At 41.8% G+C, this 21,849-nt stretch overlaps 1 protein-coding gene across 1 annotated transcript in view; it reads right to left on the bottom strand.

Annotated features, from left to right (window-relative positions):
* Nucleotides 1-408: 408 nt before the first annotated feature.
* LOC115102226 (semaphorin-3F-like) overlaps nucleotides 409-21,849 on the bottom strand; it is a 44,633-nt gene continuing 23,192 nt past the window's right edge. The window contains exons 3-18 of the mRNA XM_029621923.2: nucleotides 8,291-8,451; nucleotides 7,445-7,507; nucleotides 7,195-7,314; nucleotides 7,027-7,120; nucleotides 6,797-6,916; nucleotides 6,460-6,605; nucleotides 5,578-5,692; nucleotides 5,032-5,101; nucleotides 4,725-4,869; nucleotides 4,048-4,270; nucleotides 3,489-3,577; nucleotides 3,306-3,347; nucleotides 3,038-3,195; nucleotides 2,803-2,870; nucleotides 2,437-2,567; nucleotides 409-2,315 (exon numbers count right to left, since the gene is read on the bottom strand). Coding sequence (XP_029477783.2) covers nucleotides 1,638-2,315; nucleotides 2,437-2,567; nucleotides 2,803-2,870; nucleotides 3,038-3,195; nucleotides 3,306-3,347; nucleotides 3,489-3,577; nucleotides 4,048-4,270; nucleotides 4,725-4,869; nucleotides 5,032-5,101; nucleotides 5,578-5,692; nucleotides 6,460-6,605; nucleotides 6,797-6,916; nucleotides 7,027-7,120; nucleotides 7,195-7,314; nucleotides 7,445-7,507; nucleotides 8,291-8,451 — 2,423 coding nt within the window. The 3' untranslated portion in view covers nucleotides 409-1,637. The remainder of the gene's footprint in view (nucleotides 2,316-2,436; nucleotides 2,568-2,802; nucleotides 2,871-3,037; nucleotides 3,196-3,305; nucleotides 3,348-3,488; nucleotides 3,578-4,047; nucleotides 4,271-4,724; nucleotides 4,870-5,031; nucleotides 5,102-5,577; nucleotides 5,693-6,459; nucleotides 6,606-6,796; nucleotides 6,917-7,026; nucleotides 7,121-7,194; nucleotides 7,315-7,444; nucleotides 7,508-8,290; nucleotides 8,452-21,849) is intronic.

Genomic DNA, 21,849 nt, shown 5'->3' with positions numbered 1-21,849 from the left:
CTGTCAATCAACAATAGATCATAATAATACCCCCTACCCCATCCTATCCCTTACACCCCCACCACCAAAGTGCAGAACTTACAGGAATATGTACAGTCTCAAAATAAATATTCATGGCGTGGGTGAGAGAAAGAGCAGTGGATTCATGAAAAGTCCAACCTGACATAGATCTGCTCAAGGTCACATCGGCAGATTTTTTTCACCTGGTTGGCTCAGGGATTCAAACCAGTGACCTTTTGGTTACTGGCCTAACACTCTTAACCACTAGGCTACCTGCCAACCTAAACATGAGCTAATTGAGTGACTGTCAGTGACTGACATAATAAGAGAAAAACTGCTGATGCACAACCAAATTTCAAAATTGCACCTTGTGTATTCTACTATTCTAACTCTCAACATGAAGTTGGGGGGGATCCACGGGCCTACAAAAGTGAGCCGCCGTTGCCCATCCCTAGCAAAGAACAATAGAACCAATTATTGTTTTTATTTTTTTACAAATATTATGTGACCCTAAGTTTTATGTCATTGGTGCTATAGAAGGACATTTAGCAATCCCTCGAGCGGCAAATTTTTATTGGGGAGGGGTCTATATTAAAGAAAGTTATTAGCTAATCACACCCTTTTAGTATGTCACAAATTTGAGGATTCCATTGATCATTTAGTATGTGTAAATGGAAAGTGTCATTGGTGTTACTCAATTTAAAAGAAGGGAAATGACATTGTGACCATAGATTTGAACATTTGTGGCCTCCATTTAAGAAAATCCTCTATTACCTTAAATGTGTCATTGGGGTGACAGTCATTGGTGTGACAGTCATTGCTGACACTACTCCTACTGGTGGCACAATGTAATCATAATGGTACAAATAATTCGTCATTAAACTTCCACATTAGTTGATTTAGAATAGAATCCATTTTTTAAACATTAAAAAACTATTTCTGCCAAAATGCCAAGGCCAGATGCCACCGCAATTCAAGAACAACCCAAAACTGAGCCTTATTCTTTCTGACTTGACATTGACAGGATTCTATTTTAACAATATTTAGAATGGAAACATAATATACGTAATACTATTAATAAATTGCCCATGTTTCATCAACTAGATTCAGTGGAACAAATGGATTGTAAAAAGTGAGGTTGAGGCAGCCATACAACATGTGACACATTTTACAATGATTCATATGATACAGTGTCTCTATATCACCTAACTACCATGGTGGTGGCTAGGCAACTATTGTGTACACTAACAAAATCCTCTGCAGTTTCTAGAATTTCTTACACTGAGTGATACAATACAATGTGACATTCTTAAACAATAAGGCATGAGGGGGTGTGGTATATGGCCAATATACCACGGCTAAGGGCTGTTCTTAGGCACTAAGCATCGCAGAGGGCCTGGATTCAGCCCTTAGCCTTGGTATATTGGCCATGTACGACAAACCCCCGAGGTGCCTTATTGCTATTATAAACTGGTTACCAACATAATTACAGCAGAAAAAATAAATGTTTTGTCATACCTGTGGTATACGGTCTGATATACCACAGATGTCAGCCAATCAGCATTCAAGGCTCTAACTAGTTACTAGTTACTAACCAGGTTACTAGCTTGGACGGAATAGGGTAGTTCATTTGTAGATTAATCTAAAGATTCATATGACCAAACACTCCGTGTGTGTAACACCAATTTTGCAAGAAACCACAGAGCTATGTGCACAGATCTAAAGTTAGAATTGGGCTCATGGAGACTAACCCTAAATGGGAGTGAGATAAACAACAACAACAACAAAATCACAACAACATGAGTGAGTCTGCCCGTTACCATTGTGCAGGGCCACAGAGGCCCTACAGGGCTTGGCCCAGGTACCAGTGGAGTAGAGGGAGGGAGATGGGGTTTAGGACTGGCTAGGGGCCCCGGGGCTGGCTCTGGCTGGCTCTCAGTGTGCCTCCTGCTAGTGCGTTTGGTGGGCAGGTTGAGGTTGAGCTGCTGCCAGTAGGACTGACAGTACTGGTTGATGAGGCGGATCTCCGGCTGGGAGGAGAACTGCGGGGGCAGGTTGTGAGGAGGGGGTGGTGGAGGCGGAGGGTGGTGGTGGGGGTGTCGGTGGTGATGGGGGTTCTGGTCCTCCGGGGGGCCGTCCGGGGAGGTGAGGGCCTCCACAATCTCCCGGTCCAGGATGCGGAGGGCCACGCGGGCCACCGTGTGCTTGAAGTTGTTCTCGGTGGCCAGGCAGTTGTACAGCCCCCCGTCGGCATGGCTCAAAGACTTAAGCAGGATGCCGTGACCAGTTTTCACCACCTCTCTGTCTCGGCTCAGCTGGGAGGGGGAGAGAGGAAGATAAAGAACATCATTGTGAGAGAAAGGGAGAATACGACATTATCTACAGCCATCATACAAAAGCTATGTGAATTTAACGATCCCTTAGGCCTTGTCGTACCACTTTCCTCCTGCCGTCTGGTTTCTGGTAGAGCCATTTGACTGTCGCTTGTGGAGATCTGGGTTGGCACTCCAGGAAAGTGCTACTCCCCTCCACCCCAAACTGCACTGTTTCACTGAGACGCTTCTCAACTGAAGGGGAGAGAATCAGAGAAATACAGTGGAGTAGCTATCTGAATCAAAGGCCTTTTAACCCCGTTAACAGTGGTAAACTCATTTGTGAGATTTTGTTGTGAGACCTTTGTATGCAGTGACATTATACTCCTTTTACAAAAAATAAATTCACCAGCCCAGGCTTTCAGATACACACTCTATATAAAATGAAATATGAGATCTAATGTTCAGTACTTTGGCTGTGATCACATACCTTTTGCATTGAACCCTCTGCACTGCCGCAAGGGGTCTCCATGCTTAATATCCTGTCTTCTGCTCCGCCTGTGAACAAGAATAGGAACAGTGGATGACTATACATTATCACAACATTGACTTATGCCTAAAACCCAGTATTCAGTTTTGATGGAATGATATCCTATTTTAAACATCTAAACTAATACAGTACAAGCATGTTATGTAACCCCTTAATTGGTGCTGAGGTGCCTAACCTCTTGGTGGAGGGGCTAAAGGCAGAGCAGGTCTCCCCATCCCAGGCACAGTAAGGGTCTCTGGCCAGGCAGCAGTCTGAACAGGCCTTCCCATAGACGCCACACCTGTGCAGGGACACCTGGGTAAGCCCCATCTCTGACGACACATACAGCTGTTGCTGTGTGTCAGAATGGGAGAGGAAGGGCTATCAGAGGCATAACAACAACAGCAACAACAACAACAATAGCAGTAATCATTGATGAGCAAATTATAATTGATGAAGCCTACCCTTTTTGATGATAGCTTCATAGTCTTAATAGGAGCTGGATTCTGCAAAAAGAAAGAGCACATAATGTGTCAGGAAAATATAATATATTGCGGAATTAAACTTTTGGATTGTCCCATCTCCCTTCACATATTCAATCAAACTAGACAGTGATTCACATGAAATAGTAAAATTATTGTCATTACCCTGAACACCTCCACCTCCTCTAACGTGAGTTCTTCCGTTGTGCTAGTGTCTTTAGGAAGTACTATCACCTTTTGGACTGTCCCACGATCTACAAAAAAGAGGGGAGAGCGGTTCATAGTGTACATAGTACCACAGATAGCCTAAATAACCTAGAAGAAGATACTGAGCTCAAAGAAAATGATTAACTGAGAGCTAACTCCTAACTTGAGGTACGTGAAGATGATTTGATATTAATCAAATTATGATTTCTATTATCAAGGCATGAATTATCCACTTCCAGCTGTACACACACACACATTTCAATTTAGGATTTGACCCAATCTGGGGCCGTATGTAGCAAAGCGTCTCAGAGTATAAAGGCTGATCTAGAATCAGATCCACCCCCTGTCCATGTAATCTTATTCATTGTGATCTGAAAGGCAATAATATGAGATGCAAACTGATCCTAAATCAGCACTCCTACTCTGAGATGCAAACTGATCCTAAATCAGCACTCCTACTCTGAGATGCTTGATTACATAGGGCCCCTGGAAGAACCTGGCTTGCAGCGTGACTCACCAGTGCCCAGGAAGAGCACCTCATACCTCCCGTCCACAGCATCCACCAGGTCCACCACGATGGAGGTGAAGCGGTAGTCCACCCCCGTTCGCACCACCAGAGGCCTCTTGTGTATGGGGTAGACAGAGTGGTACATGAGGGGGTGCGCCCTCACAAAGTTCACCGCCTCATCCGAAAACTCTTTGGTGGAGCGGAGGCCTGGGGTGAACGTTCCTCCTGGACACTGTAGATGAAGAAGACAGAGAGCTCTGGTTGAACTAGATCATGTTCAGTAGGCACTAAATGGAAGAAAACAGTCTGAAAGGAATATCAGGACTTGTCTATCAGAACTGCATCCTATCGTTTTCCATTACACAACGATGTGCACAAATGAATACGACTGTCATGTACCACATCTTGCTGTATGTTGCATCATGGGAATTATTTGATTTTGACCACACAAAGACAATGACAGTTTGGCACATTCTTTCTATAGATTATTTGTTGATCTAGATTTAACAACTTTGACGCTATAGAGGACATACCGTACTCAAAAAACACTATCCATAATTTATTTGTTTGTTTATTAGGCTACTGTCAAGTAGTCAAATCATCTACAATTCATTAATCTGTTATCTCATTATCATGTTGCTACATTCCAGTATTTCCTGGAAGTATTTGGGACTGAGTGTACGTACTGTTCCAGGGCGAGGGTAGGGGATCTTTCCAGTGTAGGGGGTCCACTGGTAGTTGTGTCCGTGCTTGTGTGAGAAAGGGCCATTGAAGACATTGCGGATGTCGGACATAGAGTAGACACACACGGCTGAGCCCTTAAACACAGAACTAAGGAAAGAGGTGGAAGAGAGTCGTCAAAATAAACTACCCAAGGTTCAAGTCGCGGAGAACTACTGGGTGGGCAGGCTATGGTTTCAGTTCAGCACTAACAAAGGACATAGAATGTATGGTCGTGGGAAACATTTTGGAATGATTCAAGTGATATATTACCCCGCAGTGGAAAAGACGGCGTACACAACAGGATTGCGAAGGTCTTGTGTTGGCTGAATGAAGACATCCTCTGAAAGGAAGCATGTTGACATACAGTACCAGTCAAACGTTTGGACACACCTCCTTCAAGGTTTTTCTTTTTTTTTAAACTGTTTTCTACATTATAGAATAATAGTGAAGACATCAAAACTATGAAAAAAAACACATGGAATCATGTAGTAAGCAAAAAAGTGTTAAACAAATCAAAATATATATTTCAAATATAAAATATATTTTGGTTAATACATGATTCCATATGTGTTATTTCATAGTTTTAATGTCTTCACTATTACAATAATAACAATTAAGAAAAACTCTGGAATGAGTAGGTGTCCAAACTTTTGACAGGTACTGCAGGTGTAACAGTGCCTTTTCTATAAACAAGTGTCAAAACAAGGTGAAAGGCTGTAAACATTCAGAGTAAAGCAGCATTGTGGTTTTCCTTTATCTGCAATTGATTGAATTGCAGCCTGCTGTCATTACAGTAGCAATGAAAAGCAGTCTCACTCAGCTCGTCGAAATAGGTCTCCACACCATCGCTCCCTATCACTGAGCAAACCAGCCGAGCTTTCAGGAAGGTCGTCCACTTGTTGACCAGTGACCTCTGACCCCCATCATCATTCTGGGGAGGTGAAACAAAGTTTGGAATCATTTACACATTTACATTTGCAAGATCATTCAATATCATCACCACCACCATTTGGCATTCTAGGGTCCAATGGTTGTGTGTTCAGTGGGCACAAAACGGGAGAAGATCCTTTGAAACGAAGGTATTACCATAACTTTAATATGAAGACTTACACTGAGTGTACAAAACATTAAGAACACCTGCTCTTTCCATGACAGACTGTCCAGGTGAAATTTATGATCCCTTATTGATCCCTTACAGTGTAGACGAAGGGGAGGAGAATGGATAAAGAAGGATTTTTAAGCCTTGAGACAATTGAGACATGGATTGTGTACGTGTGCCATTCAGAGGGTGAATGGGCAAGACAAAATAACGGGGTACGGTAGTTGGTGCCAGGCGCACCGGTTTGTGTCAAGAATTGTAACACTGCTGGGTTTTTCATGCTTTTCACGTGTGTTTCAAGAATGAGTCCACCACCTAAAGGTCATCCAGCCGACTTGACACAACTGTGGGAAGCATTAGAGTCAACATGGGCCAGCATCCCTGTGGAACACTTTCCACACCTTGTAGAATCCATGCCCTGACAAATTGAGGCTGTTCTGAGGGCAAAAGAGGGGGGGTGCAACTCAATATTAGGAAGGTGTTCCTAATGTTTGGTATACTCAGTGTATTTTCTGTTTCATAACGTTTTTTCAAAATGTGTGTTTGTGTGTGTGCGTGTGTCTTTGTGCGGTCAGGGGGGATATACGGGGGTCTCTCACCAGGCATACTCGGCCCACCCTGGCCAGGACACTGGGGCTGGCCCCCCCGGCACCATCCAGACTCTTCTCCCGGAAGAAGAAGTAGAGTTTATCATCATTCCTCTCGGAGCTGTCAGGAATCTGCTGGATCTTAACAAACACTGGCTCTGGAGACGAAGTGAGGGAGATTAGTCCATTTGAGAAAGGAGGGTAAGCAAGAGAGTGACAGAGAGAGCGAGAGAGAGAAATATAAGCGATGTACCTAGGCACAGACAGCTAGTGTGGCTGACTTTTTCTCAGGGAAAAGCAGTCATGGGTTGCTCAGTGTGTCACCTGTGAGTCAGAGGGGCCAACTCACCATTCAGCCAGCGGGAGTCATATTGCTCCGTCCTGACAGCAGGTCTGTCCCCCAGGGTTCTAAAGATGGCCGGATCCGTGCCCATGAAGTCAACGTGGACCCCTGCATACAGATTCCCATCTGTATACAGGGAAGGAAACAGCACAATGGATTATGATAATGGCTATAGGTACCATAAGGGAGGACTGTGGTGGGAACTGTAATGATGAACAGATAAGAAGAGGTCTCACTGATAAGGGCCGCAGCGTTCTCCTGTCGAGGGTCATATGAGCATTTCCCTTTCCCTGAGTCCCCATAGCCAGGGACCAGCCTAAACAGGTACTCCTGCACAGAGAGGACAATATATGGAGGTAGGAATGTTTGTGTGTGTGTGTCTGTGTGCATGTGTGTGTCCGTACCTCTGCTCTCCATCCTCTGTTGATGAAGGTGCAGATAGGCTTATAGGCCCCTGTGCCACAGGTGTATAGGTGTGTGCGATTCCAGGGTTCAATCAGACGCACAAAGTTTGCACACTCCCCCTGATTAGTACAGAGGGAACAGAGTTACAATACACTGTACATACTTTACATAAATACAACAACAACAGCAGAATTTGTGTAGCACTTTTCATACATCAAAGCTAAAAGTCAAGAGGTAAAGGGCACTCACCTGCCCACCCTTTCCAGTCATTCTACACTCTCCTTTCCTCTGGGTAGTGGCCGGCCAGTGAATCTGAAGGAAGAAGGGTACAAAATGCAACATTTCAGATGTGGTGCCTCTACATGGAGACATAACATATTCTAAGCCTTATAATACGACATCACAAAGGCATAAATACCTGTAGACATAAAGTATTACTATTATTTGCACTCATAGGCCTACAAATGGCAACCGAATTACAGTGGGGGGGAAAAGTATTTAGTCAGCCACCAATTGTGCAAATTCTCCCACTTACAAAGATGAGAGAGGCCTGTCATTGTTTTTGATCACACATGGGATAGAAATTTGATGTTCAGTCCATATTAATGGATAGTGCAAGTGTATTGCCTAATGAAAAACTGTACATTTCTTGAATTTACAGTACTGTAGCATATTACATTCAAATGGCAATTTTGGAACATGTATCTTGCATTTTTAGCCATTGGATTAACTGGTTATTAAAATAACTAAATTGAGAAGATATCATTACGTGTTTTGGTGATTAAAATCAATGTTGTCATGGTATTTCAAAGTTTACTTATATTTTGGATCAATGGTTGTGCTGTGAAAGATGTCTTCAAGCAAAATTAATGCACAAGAAAAAGTTCTGAATATGAGACTTGCTGCATTACAAGTCTACAAGAGTTTTGTACTAAGAGTTTTTTAAATTTACCACATACATGTAAATAAAACACTAGAATGGATCCTGGAAACAGGAATACAGGATGGCCATATTGGTCAGGAAAATCTAATCAGGTATAATATGTATCTCTATGGAATATTTATCATAGGAGTCATTATAGTGTTTGCTCTTACTATGAGGGGCTCCTTGTTGATGTTGTGCATGTCCAGGGCCACCAGGTACTCCCGGCTGCCCAGGTAGAGACGGCCCTGGTCCTGGTCCATGTGCAGGATGCGGTAGTCACTGGTGTTGAAGGAGAAGGAGAAGGGCCGTGCCGTCCGCGTCTCCAACAGCTCTGGACCAGCACACACACAGAGAGGCAAACAGACAGACACATAGACAGACAGAGAGAGAGAGAGAGATACAGAGAGACAGACCGACAGACATGCAGACAGACAGAGAGAGACAGACAAACATTCAGACAGACAGATAGACAGAGACAGACAGACAGATGGGCGGACAGACAGACATAAATCATTTTGATCAGAATACATTTGGGGACAGGAAATACCTTGGACTTGGTTTGAGAAGCATCAAGGACAGACAATGTTAATGTACCATGACGCATTAAACAGTAGAGGGAGCCAAACACCTCCCTCTTTATCAGTGTGAGGTGAGCCAATACACTGAAGCAGGTGGGGAAATTAAAGATGGGTTCAGCTGTCTCTGTGTGTGTGTTTGTGTGTGTGTGTGTGTGTGTGTGTGTGTGTGTCTATCAAGTCTCTTATTGTCTCTATTAGTTTGGGTTCTAGCTCAGATTTACTGGCCCGCCACAATGGGGATAGATACCAAGCCACAATCCAAAGTAATGTGTTTTATGGTCAACCGTCTAAAATAACACAGGATAATGTCACTTCTCTATTGGACGGACAATTTCAATCCTCATATTCATGAGGGGGGTGCAGGGAGAGCAGCTCGTTGACTTTAGACATCAATTCTGGTTATGAGGGCGTGAAGACAATGCCACCCTCCAACTATACGAGAGTGGGTGTTAGTTTGGCGATGGAGGCTTGGGGGGAGTATCTATAAATGACTCACGTTAGCCTCATACCAGACACACTTTGATCTCACAGGTATTACTGCCCTTCCAACTGCTAACCTGTCTGGGCTCCGTCCGAAACTTTAAATACATGAAAATAGCTAGAGCCATAGTGGTGTAAGGTCACGGTCATACGCTGGCCAAGGTTCTGGGAACAGGCTTTGGACGATGCTCAATGGAGAGAATCTTTTTTTACCTTTTTATCCGAAAGGTATTCACTGTAAACCTACATGGAAGCAGAACCTTCATTTAGCTCACACTAAGAGGATTAATTTGTGCTTGGAAAACAAAAATGTTTACTTCGAGTTAAGAAAGAAACATCCTAGTTGTACTAAAACACATTTAAATATAATGTAACCCTTTCAAAAGACATGGATATTAGTTAACCACAAACCTGTTAGGTCTACATTTATGTAGGTATATGACAATGCATTTTTTTGTAGTAGAGATGCATATATGGCAGATATATCTTCATGAATGACCATACACTTGCGAGAGTATATGCATACCCTTAGTGTGTGTGTGTGTGTGTGTGTGTGTGTGTGTGTGTGTGTGTGTGTCACGCCCTGGCCATAGAGAGGCTTTTTATTCTCTATTTTGGTTAGGCCAGGGTGTGACTAGGGTGGGCGTTCTATGTTCTTTTTTCTATGTTTTTGTATTTCTTTGTTTTTGGCCAGGTATGGTTCTCAATCAGGGACAGCTGTCTGTCGTTGTCTCTGATTGAGAACCATACTTAGGCACCCTGTTTTCCCACTATGGGTTGAGGGTAGATGTTTTCTGTTTTGTGTTTCTACACCTGACAGGACTGTTTTGTTTTCGTTCATTCTCTTGTTATTTTGTTTTGTGTTCAGTTTAAATAAAAATAACATGAACACTTCCCACGCTGCGCTTTGGTCCGATTCTTCATACTCCTCCTAAGAAGAGGAGGAAAACCGTTACACTATGTGAGTGTGGACATCAGAGAAGAGAGAGGGCAGCAGAGAGGGGTATGTGAATGTGTTTGGTGCCGTTATCTGGCCCTCTAACTAGGTGGTGAAGTGTGGCCGTCTGTCTGTCTCTCTCGCAGCTGTGTGACTGATCTGTAAACAATCCGTAGAATTCCGTCCGTCACCGCTCCGCGGAGCGCCTGGGATTCCGGACGCTCGGTGTGCGTAGGGAGGGCAGCGGGCTTCTATTCTCAGGGCTCCTCTCATCCCATTCCAAGTGGGTTTATCCCGAAAATCCAATATCTTTGGGCAAGGGTGGGACCGAGGGCTGACTGTTTGAAAAAGGACACACCTGCTGGCCATCAAGGTCAGGACTAATGGACCCTCTGAGGCTGTTTCTACACTGTGGGGAAGGGAAGGCTAGTCTTAAAACAAGCATGTTGAGATGTACTTACTTACAATATGCTGGGTATGCCTACACTACTATACAACTGCATCACCTAAGAGTAGAATCATGCAAAGGTTATGCAGAGTTGACGACTTAAATGAAATTCACTGAGTGCTATATAGTCTGAGACATAGTTTCCGCTGGTTTGTGGTAATAGGATAGCGGGGAACAGTCACTTATAAATGATTTCACTTCCCATAGCAATGTTCCATTTGTAAAGCAGCGACAATCTCACAATCTAATCATTCGTCTCCATCATTAAAATGAATCCAACGTTGTCTCTCTCTTGGAAGATAGCACTGATGGCCAGGGTCCTAAGGGCATTTGTGTGCATTGTTGTCTATTGTTAGATATTACTGCACTGTTGGAGATGGGAACCCAAGCATTTGGCTACACCCGCAATAACATCTGTTTCAGCCACATTGATGCCGTATGAACTACAGTAGCCCATCTTTCCAAACTGGATCATTCTGGATCACACTTCTTGTAGTGACCTTTAACCTTTCCACCTCCCGACCTCCATCTGTTAGCGGTCAAATTATCTTCTTCCCATGGCAAACCAACAATAAGGTGTGAAGTATGTGTCGTGGGCAGCTTCACAGGCAGAGGCCATTGTGTTGAGTGGTGCTGAAGTCTGTCGGTCCTCTCTGCCACGGCGGAGCAACCACACTGACGCTTATACTAGCACAGAGTTGTAATACTCATCACTGCATTCTGTATCAAAAGGTTGGCTGGTCCTCATTAAAGTCACGTAGACCACTTCACTGTTCCCTTTTTGTTTACAAAACTCTACTACACAAGCTTCCGACTTAACTAACTTCGTTGTTGAAGTATAAAAACATGAGTTACCAAACCCGTTCAAAGGGTTGGTTAACTCTTGAGGTACCTCAGGTCTCCACCAAATTAGGTAAATCCTCTTTTAGTTTTAATGTACCTCACTGTTGGAAAAATGTACAAAAGTCATTACATTTTCTATGCTCTGGTGCCGCTTGGGTAATTTAAAGTGTTGATTGAAGACCCATTAACTGTGGAATGTAACAGTTTTCCTTACATTTTGTGCTGTATTTTTGTTGTTGTATTGATTGCTGTTTTGTTTCACATTGTATTACTGTGATCAGGGTGCCCTTGAGAATGAGACCCTGGCCTCAATAGATTACCCTGAAAAAATAAAGAATAAATACATTTAAATCAAAATGTAGTGAATGCCATCCCCCATGAGCAGAGCTACCTAGTACTGTAACTAGCAAAATATCAGTAGTTGTTGTGACTTCAAAACAGAAACACGCCGTGCTTTAGGGACACAAGGTCATGCTGAGTGTAGTGCAAAAATGAAACAGTTACTAAAACGAATAATGGAACAAATAACTTAATATTTTAACCAACAGCTTTACATTGTGAGAATAATAATAACGGTATACAGATGTAGGATCTTAATTTGAGCCAGTTTGCTACAGCAGGAAAATAATCCTGCAGCAACAGGAAATGTGAATTGTTACAGTATGTGGATTATAATTAATGGACATTTTTCAAGGGGTTGATATGTTTTTCATAAGGGAAAGTCAAGTCTGTAATTTCAAAGTGGAAATTACAAACTTCATATCCCTTTTTAAACCTCAAATACACAACAAGTATGAAATGTCCTGCATGCAGGAAATGTATCCTAGGGGTGATCAAATTAAGATCCTGCATCTGTAGGCCTACTGTAAGACGTAACAAATATGATAAATCTCTCTCTTATTCGCACACATATGAAAACAAGCACTGCCAAAACAATGTGTGTAAAACCCAGTCAAACCAGGAGTGTTACTGAAGTAAAACATAGCAGATGACATCATCAGAATGGTGAAGAGAGTGTACTGTAGATTTGATTAGAATCACTAGGTGTTTGGGGTATAGTAGTCGTATTTCAGGCCTTGCACTGAATGAACACCACAGAATGTATGTGTCCCCAGTGTTCCTACTTCCCAATGTTGTAATGGATCTATTTTATATCACAGTACAAGACGTATGTATACAGTGTATCAGTGTGGTAATTATGTTAGAGGTCATGTGGGCAAGTCACTCATCAAACAGTACGGTTAACAGTTCTGGGTGAGTCAGTTATCAGTCCTATATAATTATCATTCAGTCAATATCATATTTTTTTTCAATTTTCACAAGTATGTGGTACCTTTTTACAACTCTTCGTACAAAAGTTTTTTTTTAAATATAATCAAAAAGGCAGTTGTTTCAAAACTCAAAGTACATTGTTAATTGATGAACACACAATATCACACTTTTCACTTTCTCACCAAACTTAATCAGTGTCTAGAAATACATGTTTCACATTGCAGTACATGTTCATATAAAGTAATTGCCTTTAACAATACAATGCTCTCATTACTTTTAATATGATTCTCTTCTCACTTGTTAAAATACATTTGACTATTACTTAATACAACTGCTCTTGATTGATAATCACTTTACAGTTTAGTAAACCTACAGTAGAGATACGTTTGTCTACTACAGATTTGGAGAACTACATAACGAAAATGTAGGTCCGTAAAGTGGAAACATAAAATATGATATTACAGTAATGTATTAATACAGTCCTGTATTGGCCAGGAGATTTCTGTAGCAGACGCTTTTATCCAAAGTGACAACAGTGAGTCCGCATACTTTCGGATGTGATCCCAGTGGGAATCAAACCCACAACTTGTGTTGGTAGTGCCATGCTCTTACGAACTGAGCCACGGACAGGACCATTACAATACATAAGTACAATACAATACATGATTACAATACAGGTGGAAGATATATGATTACCTTCCCCATGAGTGTACATATACCGTATCTTAACTTGATCCTCCTGTTGTTGCAGGAATTTTCCTGCACAACACAACTGCAGGATTATTTTCCTGATATGTGAACCTGGCTCAAATTAAGATCCATCATCTGTACCACTGTCCTTCTGGCCATGGATGAGGCATGCAATGACATCAGTCAGGACCTACAGTACCAATGAAAAGTTTGGACACAACTATTCGTTCAAGGGTTTTTCTTTATTTTGACTATTTTCTACACTGTAGAATAATAGTGAAGACATTAAAACTCTGAAATAACACATGTAGTAAACAAAAAAGTGTTCAACAAATCAAAATATTTTAGATTCTTCAAAGTAGCCACCCTTTGCCTTGACGACAGCTTTGCACACTATTTGCATTTTCTCAACCAGCTTCATGAGGTTGTCACCTGGATTAACAGGTGTGCCTTGTTAAAAGTTCATTTGTGGAATTTATTTCCTTCTTAATGTATTTGAGCCAATCAGTTGTGTTGTGACAAGGTAGGGGTGGAATACAGAAGATAGCCCTATTTGGTAAAAGACTCAGTCCATATTATGGCAAGAACAGCTCAAATAAGCACAGAGAAACGACAGTCCATCATTACTTTAAGACGTGAGGGTCAGAGGGTCAAATTTCAAGTTTCTTCAAGTGCAGTCGCAAAAACCATCAAGCGCTACGATGAAACTGGCTCTCTTGAGGACCGGCATAGGAAAGGAAAACTCAGTTACCTCAACTGCAGAGGATAAGTTCATTAGAGTTAACTACACCTCAGATTGCAGCCCAAATAAATAAGCCCAAATAAATTATTCACAGAGTTCAAGTAACAGACACATCTCAACATCCACTGTTCAGAGGAGACTGCATGAATCAGGCTTTCATGGTCGAATTGCTGCAAAGAATCTAGAGGTCGACAGATTGTGATTTTTCAACACCGATACCGATTATTGGAGGACCAAAAAAGCAGATACCGATTAATCATGTATTAAAATGTATTTATTTATTTGTAATGATGACAATTACAACTATACTGAATGAACACTTTTAGTTTAACTTAATATAATACATCAATAAAATCAATTTAGCCTCAAATAATCAAACATGTTCAATTTGGTTTAAATAATGCAAAAACAAAGTGTTGGAGAAGAAAGTAAAAATGCAATATGTGCCATGTAAAAAAGCTAATGTTTAAGTGTCTTGCTCAGAACATGAGAACATATGAAAGCTGGTGGTTCCTTTTAACACAAGTCTTCAATATTCCCAGGTAAGAAGTTTTAGGTTGTAGTTATTATAGGAATTATAGGACTATTTCTCTCTATACCATCTGTATTTCATATACTGTACCTTTGACTATTGGATGTTCTCATAGGCACTTTAGTAATGCCAGTGTAACAGTATAGCTTCCGTCTCTCTCCTCGCCCCTACCGGGGCTCGAACCAGGAACACATCGACAACAGCCACCCTCGAAGCATCGTTACCCATCGCTCCACAAAAGTCGCGGCCCTTGCAGAGCAAGGGGAACAACTACTTCAAGGTCTCAGAGCGAGTGACGTCACCGCTTGAAACGCTGTTAGAGCGCACCCCGCTAACCTGCTCGGGAGTTGATAGGCTTGAAGTCATAAACAGCTCAATGCTTGAAGCACAGCGAAGAGCTGCTGGCAAATGCACAAAAGTGCTGTTTGAATGAATGCTTACAAGCCTGCTGCTGCCTACCACCGCTCAGTCAGACTGCTCTATCAAATATCAAATCATATACTTAATTATAATATAATGACACACAGAAATACGAGCTTTAGGTCATTAATATGGTTAAATCCAGAAACGAAAAGAAAACGTTTATTCTTTCAGTGAAATACGGAACGCTTCCGTATTTCACTGAAAGAATAAACATTTTATTTTTTATTTTTCAACAGGACAATGACCCAAAACACACCTTCAGGCTGTGTTAGGGCTATTTGACCAAGAAGGAGAGTGATGGTGCTGCACCAGATGACCTGGCCTCCACAATCACCCAACCTCAAACCAATGGAGATGGTTTGGGATGAGTTGGACCACAGAGTGAAGGAAAAGCAGCCAACAAGTGCTCAGCATATGTGGGAACTTCTTCAAGACTGTTGGAAAATAATTCCTCATGAAGCTGTTTGAGAGAATGCCAAGAGTGTGCAAAGCTGTCATAAAGGAAAAGTATGGCTACTTTGAACAATGTAAAATATAAAATATATTTTGACTTGTTTAACACTTTCTTGGTTACTACATGATTCCATATGTGCAATTTCATAGTTTTGATGTCTTAACTATTATTCTACAATGTAGAAAATAGTAATTACAAAGAAAAACCCTTGAATGAGTAGATGTGTCCAAAGTGTTGACCGGTACTGTATGTCAGGCTTGGATTCCCCATGCCAAAAACTTTTTCCCCAGGTGCATGAAGAATGAGGACATGATGCAAACTAGTGCCTGCTTAACATTGTTTCTTTAATTTCTTTCATTAGATCACAGTCAGACATAATTACTGTATGTTGTAATTATGTCTGAACAATACATTTATTTATTGCATCAATGATCACACCTTTGATCACACGTGGGATAGAAATTTGATGTTCAGTCCATATTAATGGATAGTGCAAGTGTATTGCCTAATGAAAAACTGTGTACATTTCTGTAGCATATTACATTCAAAGGGCAATTTTGGAACATGTATCTTTAGCCATTGGATTAACTGGTTATTACAATAACTAAATTGAGAAGATATCATTATGTGTTTTGGTGATTAAAATCAATGTTGTCATGGTATTTCAAAGTTTACTTATATTTTGGATCAATGGTTGTGCTGTGAAAGTAAAGAGCTGACAAAGGACACCAGAAACAAAATTGTAGACCTGCACCAGGCTGGGAAGACTGAATCTGCAATAGGTAAGCAGCTTGGTTTGAAGAAATCCGTAACACACTACGCCGCCAGGGACTCAAATCCTGCAGTGCCAGTACATGTCCAGGCCCGTCTGAAGTTTGCTAGAGAGCATTTGGATGATCCAGAAGAAGATTGGGAGAATGTCATATGGTCAGATGAAACCAAAATATAACTTTTTGGTAAAAACTCAACTCGTCGTGTTTGGAGGACAAAGAATGCTGAGTTGCATCCAAAGAACACCATACCTATTGTGAAGCATGGGGGTGGAAACATCATGCTTTGGGGCTGTTTTTCTGCAAAGGGACCAGGACGACTGATCCGTGTAAAGGAAAGAATGAATGGGGCCATGTATCGTGAGATTTTGAGTGAAAACCTCCTTCCATCAGCAAGGGCATTGAGATGAAACGTGGCTGGGTATTTCAGCATGACAATGATCCCAAACACACTGCCCGGGCAACGAAGGAGTGGCTTCATAAGAAGCATTTCAAGGTCCTGGAGTGGCCTAGCCAGTCTCCAGATCTCAACTCCATAGAAAATCTTTGGAGGGAGTTGAAAGTCCGTGTTGCCCAGCAACAGCTCCAAAACATCACTGCTCTAGAGGAGATCTGCATGGAGGAATGGGCCAAAATACCAGCAACAGTGTGTGAAAACCTTGTGAAGACCTACAGAAAATGTTTGACCTCTGTCATTGCCAACAAAGGGTATATAACAAAGTATTGAGATAAACTTTTGTTATTGACCAAATACTTATTTTCCACCATAATTTGCAAATAAATTCATTAAAAATCCTACAATGTGATTTTCTGGATTTTTTTCTTCTCATTTTGACTGTCATAGTTGAAGTGTACCTATGATGAAAATTACAGGCCTCTCATCTTTTTAAGTGGGAGAACTTGCACAATTGGTGGCTGACTAAATACTTTTTTGCCCCACTGTACTTGTGAAAATGGCATCCAAAGCGCAAAAAAAAAAAAACGATAATACTTCATATCACCTCTGGGCTCATCCTGACAATAACAATCCTGCCTTAGCCCCAATCCACAGTATGTTAGAGCAGCACTGGATGGAGACAGAGCAAGGTTTGGGAGGAGTTCCTTCTTTACCACAGTGGAATCAAGTTTTGTTTGCCAGTTGCCCGTGTGTGTGTGTGTGTGTGTGTGTGTCTGTCTGTCTGTCTGTATGTGTGCCAGGGCCAGAAAAGCTGGTGGTCACATTTTCCACTCGCAAACACTGACTAACGGGTGCTATAGGAATCAGGACTGCTCACAAAAAAAGTTAATAAAACCATGCCTCTGGTGCCAATCCTAGTCATCTATTTGTACTTACAGAAATAATGACATTTTATTTTATTTTACAGCCATTAGGTAACCACATTATGTCCCCTATTATCTGAATCTAGGTCGATTGACAGACAATTTTGTAGAAATAAATCTAAACATCAAACTTTGCAGTAGTGTGGTAGGCTCTATATCCAATGAATGCCTAAATTGCTAGTGCTATTGTTAACTTTCTTGTTTAGAATAAAGTGTGACAGAAGATTATCTGTGATCTCATTTCTATGGAAACAACTTAAAGAGTATGTGGACTTTGCCAAGTGTAGTAATAGTAACTCTCATTAGCACATTGGTCTGACTTCTTACTGTAGAATTTAAATCAAGATCACTTTTTTGGACCTCCCAGATAACTCAATCCTCGGGATGCCTTTGACGGCAAGTGCCTACACAGAATTCTGGGAATTACATGGCGCGATCACAGCCCAAACACAATACAGTGAAAGACATCAGAGCCTCCCGACTCCCAACTGTTTGGCCACCTGGCCAGATCAAACCCGCCTCTGGAGCCTTCCCTCATCCTCAAGGACCCATCTCCCAACTGGCCACGCCCAAGAGGAAGACAGAGAGCCAGGTGGTCCGACCAGTTGGAGTACGACCTACACAACCTGGGACTCAACACTACATCAGGCTGGGACCTGGCCCAGAATACGACGGTGTGGAAATATAAAATGTCCAGGCACTATGCTCCTAGAAACTAGCGAAGAAGAACCAGTGAGTGAGTGAGCCAGTGAGTGAGTGAGTGGGAGTGGGGGTGAGTGAGTGACAAGAGGTCTCACAGATAATGTTTTGGACATCCCAGATAACGGTTTTGGACCATCCATAGGGGTCTCATGCTAAACCTGGTATTAGTCTGGGTACTAGGCAATACCCCCACAAGTGCTATTTCCACACTACAGTGAGGAAAAAAAAATTTAGATCCCCTGCTGATTTTGTACGTTTGCCCACTGACAAAGAAATGATCCGTCTATAATTTTAATGGTAGATTTATTTGAACAGTGAGAGACAGAATAACAACAAAAAAATACAAAGAAACGCATGTTCCCAGGTGTCTTTTATACAGATAACGAGCTGAGATTAGAGCACACTCTTAAAGGGAGTACTCCTAATCTCAGTTTGTTACCTGTATAAAAGACACCTGTCCACAGAAGCAATCAATCAATCAGATTCCAAACTCTCCAACATGACCAAGACCAAAGAGCTCTCCAAGGATGTCAGAGACAAGATTGTAGACCTACACAAGGCTGAAATGGGCTACAAGACCATCGCCAAGCAGTTTGGTGAGAAGGTGACAACAGTTGGCGAGATTATTTGCAAATGGAAGAAACACAAAAGAACTGTCAATCTCCCTCGGCCTGGGGCTCCATGCAAGATCTCACCTCATGGAGTTGCAATGATCATGAGAACGGTGAGGAATCAGGATCTTGTAAATGATCTCAAGGAAGCTGGAACCATAATCACCAAGAAAACAATTGGTAACACACTACGCCGTAAAGGGCTGAAATCCTGCAGGCCCCGCAAGATCCCCCTGCTCAAGAAAGCACATATACATTCCCATCTGAAGTTTGCCAATGAACATCTGAATGATTCAGAGGACAACTGGGTGAAAGTGTTGCCGTCAGATGAGACCAAAATGGAGCTCTTTGGCATCAACTCAACTCGCCGTGTTTGGAGGCGTCGGAATGATGCCTGTAGCCCCAAGAACACCATCCCCACCGTCAAACATGGAGATGGAAACATTCTGCTTTGGGGATGTTTTTCTGCTAAGGGGACAGGACAACTTCACTGCATCAAAGGGACGATGGACGGGGCCATGTACCGTCAAATCTTGGGTGAGAACCTCCTTCCCTCAGCCAGGGCATTGAAAATGGGTCGTGGATGGGTATTCCAGCATGACAATGACCCAAAACACACGACCAAGGCAACAAAGGAGTGGCTCAAGTAGAAGCACATTAAGGTCCTGGAGTGGCCTAGCCAGTCTCCAGACCTTAATCCCATAGAAAATCTGTGGAGGGAGCTGAAGGTTCGAGTTGCCAAACGTCAGCCTCGAAACCTTAATGACTTGGAGAAGATCTGCAAAGAGGAGTGGGACAAAATCCCTCCTGAGATGTGTGCAAACCTGGTGGCCAACTACAAGAAAAATCTGACCTCTGTGATTGACAACAAGGGTTTTGCCACCAAGTACTAAGCCATGTTTTGCAGAGGGGGTCAAATACTTATTTCCCTCACTAAAATGCTAATCAATTTTTAACATTTTTTACATGCGTTTTTATCTCTATTGTTTTGTTGTTATTCTGTCTCTCACTGTTCAAATAAACCTACCATTAAAATTATAGACGGATCATTTCTTTGTCAGTGGGCAAACATACAAAATCAGCAGGGGATCAAATACTTTCTTCCCTCACTGTACTTCCAACAAGTATCAGCTTTCCAGTCATATGGGGGTTCCTTGAGGACATGTTCACTTTCTTTATCTGATTTCTGGTGTGTGCCCTATAGCTAATGACGGGCTCAACTAAATGAGCAAGACTCAACAGCGTACCACTGGCCCCCCTGACAGCGGTCCCTTAGTTTTCAATCATTAGAAGAGCTTTGGACTGAATTAGTGTCTGGAAGCCAAGTCCTGGCAGGTGGCCAGCTTGTTGGGACAGAGACTGCTATTGACACAAGGGTCCTTTAAGGGGCTGACTTTTTACAAGGCTGGGCCGGTCAAGTATCTCTTTTGGGCTGAATTCCACAAAAGTTCTCAAGGGAAAGAAATGTAATCAGGCAATGCTTGGTTCTCAGCCGCTGGACCTTGATTATCTGCTGACATTCTATCCATCAATGTTCCAATGAACATTCTATTTCCAAATAGAGCATTACCTAATATGACCATTTGGCCCCTTTGCAGGCTTTTTAATCTAGGAATGGTGACTGTATTAACTCATACAAAGGGAAGCGGAAAGTATGGATGTTGCTCTTTCTGAAGTGATATCATATGATGGATGTTGCTCTTTCTGAAGTGATATCATATGATGGATGTTGCTCTTTCTGAAGTGATATCATATGATGGATGTTGCTCTTTCTGAAGTGATATCATATGATGGATGTTGCTCTTTCTGAAGTGATATCATATGATGGATGTTGCTCTTTCTGAAGTGATATCATATGATGGATGTTGCTCTTTCTGAAGTGATATCATATGATGGATGTTGCTCTTTCTGAAGTGATATCATATGATGGATGTTGCTCTTTCTGAAGTGATATCATATGATGGATGTTGCTCTTTCTGAAGTGATATCATATGATGGATGTTGCTCTTTCTGAAGTGATATCATATGATGGATGTTGCTCTTTCTGAAGTGATATCATATGATGGATGTTACTCTTTCTAATGTGAAATAATTTGAAGATATTCTTTCTGAAATTCTATCATTGGATATTAAGACGCAACGTTGAGTTGAGCACAAGTACATTCAAGTGAAAATGGATAGCATCAGCATTTCTACACCTGGAATGGCTGATCAATGTATCATTACACAAAATATATAAATTATTTAAATAATTATTCCTCTTATTCAATGTTTGGGTCCAGGGTTATGTCAAGTTTAAACTTTGACACCAAGCACTGGACATTCACTTCCCACCAAGTTATTTAAATCCTCTTCCCAGATCTCGGTGTGTTTTCCCCTAATTGACACAGTGGCTGTTATTCTTTCCCAATGAAAGTATTTCCCACAAGAAGCTTCATAGTCATTCCAGGGGTAGTTGACTACTCTGGGAAGTTCTTCAGTTCCTGGTAGTGCAAATAGCCTAGTCTGTGTCAGAGATTGATGGAAAAACCATCAACCACCCTAGGATGAAGAGACAGTAAGTATGTTCTACGGCTGCTGTTTCAACAGAGGCAGAATGGGGGGACAAAGAGTAGACCAGACGAGTTGTGTAGAAGAAGAATGCCGTGAAGGTTTAAGGAGATAGGGGACAATATTGCGAGACAAAAGGTAGTTTTCCAAATGGATATTTGCACGTTAACATTTGGATGGGACATACCGTATGATGCATCCATCCCATTATTCTATTATTTTCAGTGTGTGTTTTCTCTCCCCTGCCTGTAACACTGGGTTTCAGAATATTTTCCTGCAGTGAAATGACCAAATCGCCCTCTATTGGCCTCATGGGTGGAATGTTATTCATATTTTTCAGAATTAATAACCTTTTTTTTTAAACGCTAAAAATATGG

This window comes from Oncorhynchus nerka, linkage group LG20 (assembly GCF_034236695.1).
Source record: "Oncorhynchus nerka isolate Pitt River linkage group LG20, Oner_Uvic_2.0, whole genome shotgun sequence".
In the NCBI taxonomy this organism is placed as follows: domain Eukaryota; kingdom Metazoa; phylum Chordata; class Actinopteri; order Salmoniformes; family Salmonidae; genus Oncorhynchus; species Oncorhynchus nerka.
Note: the sequence above shows the minus strand (reverse complement) of the source record. Positions and strands in the feature narration are given on the sequence as shown.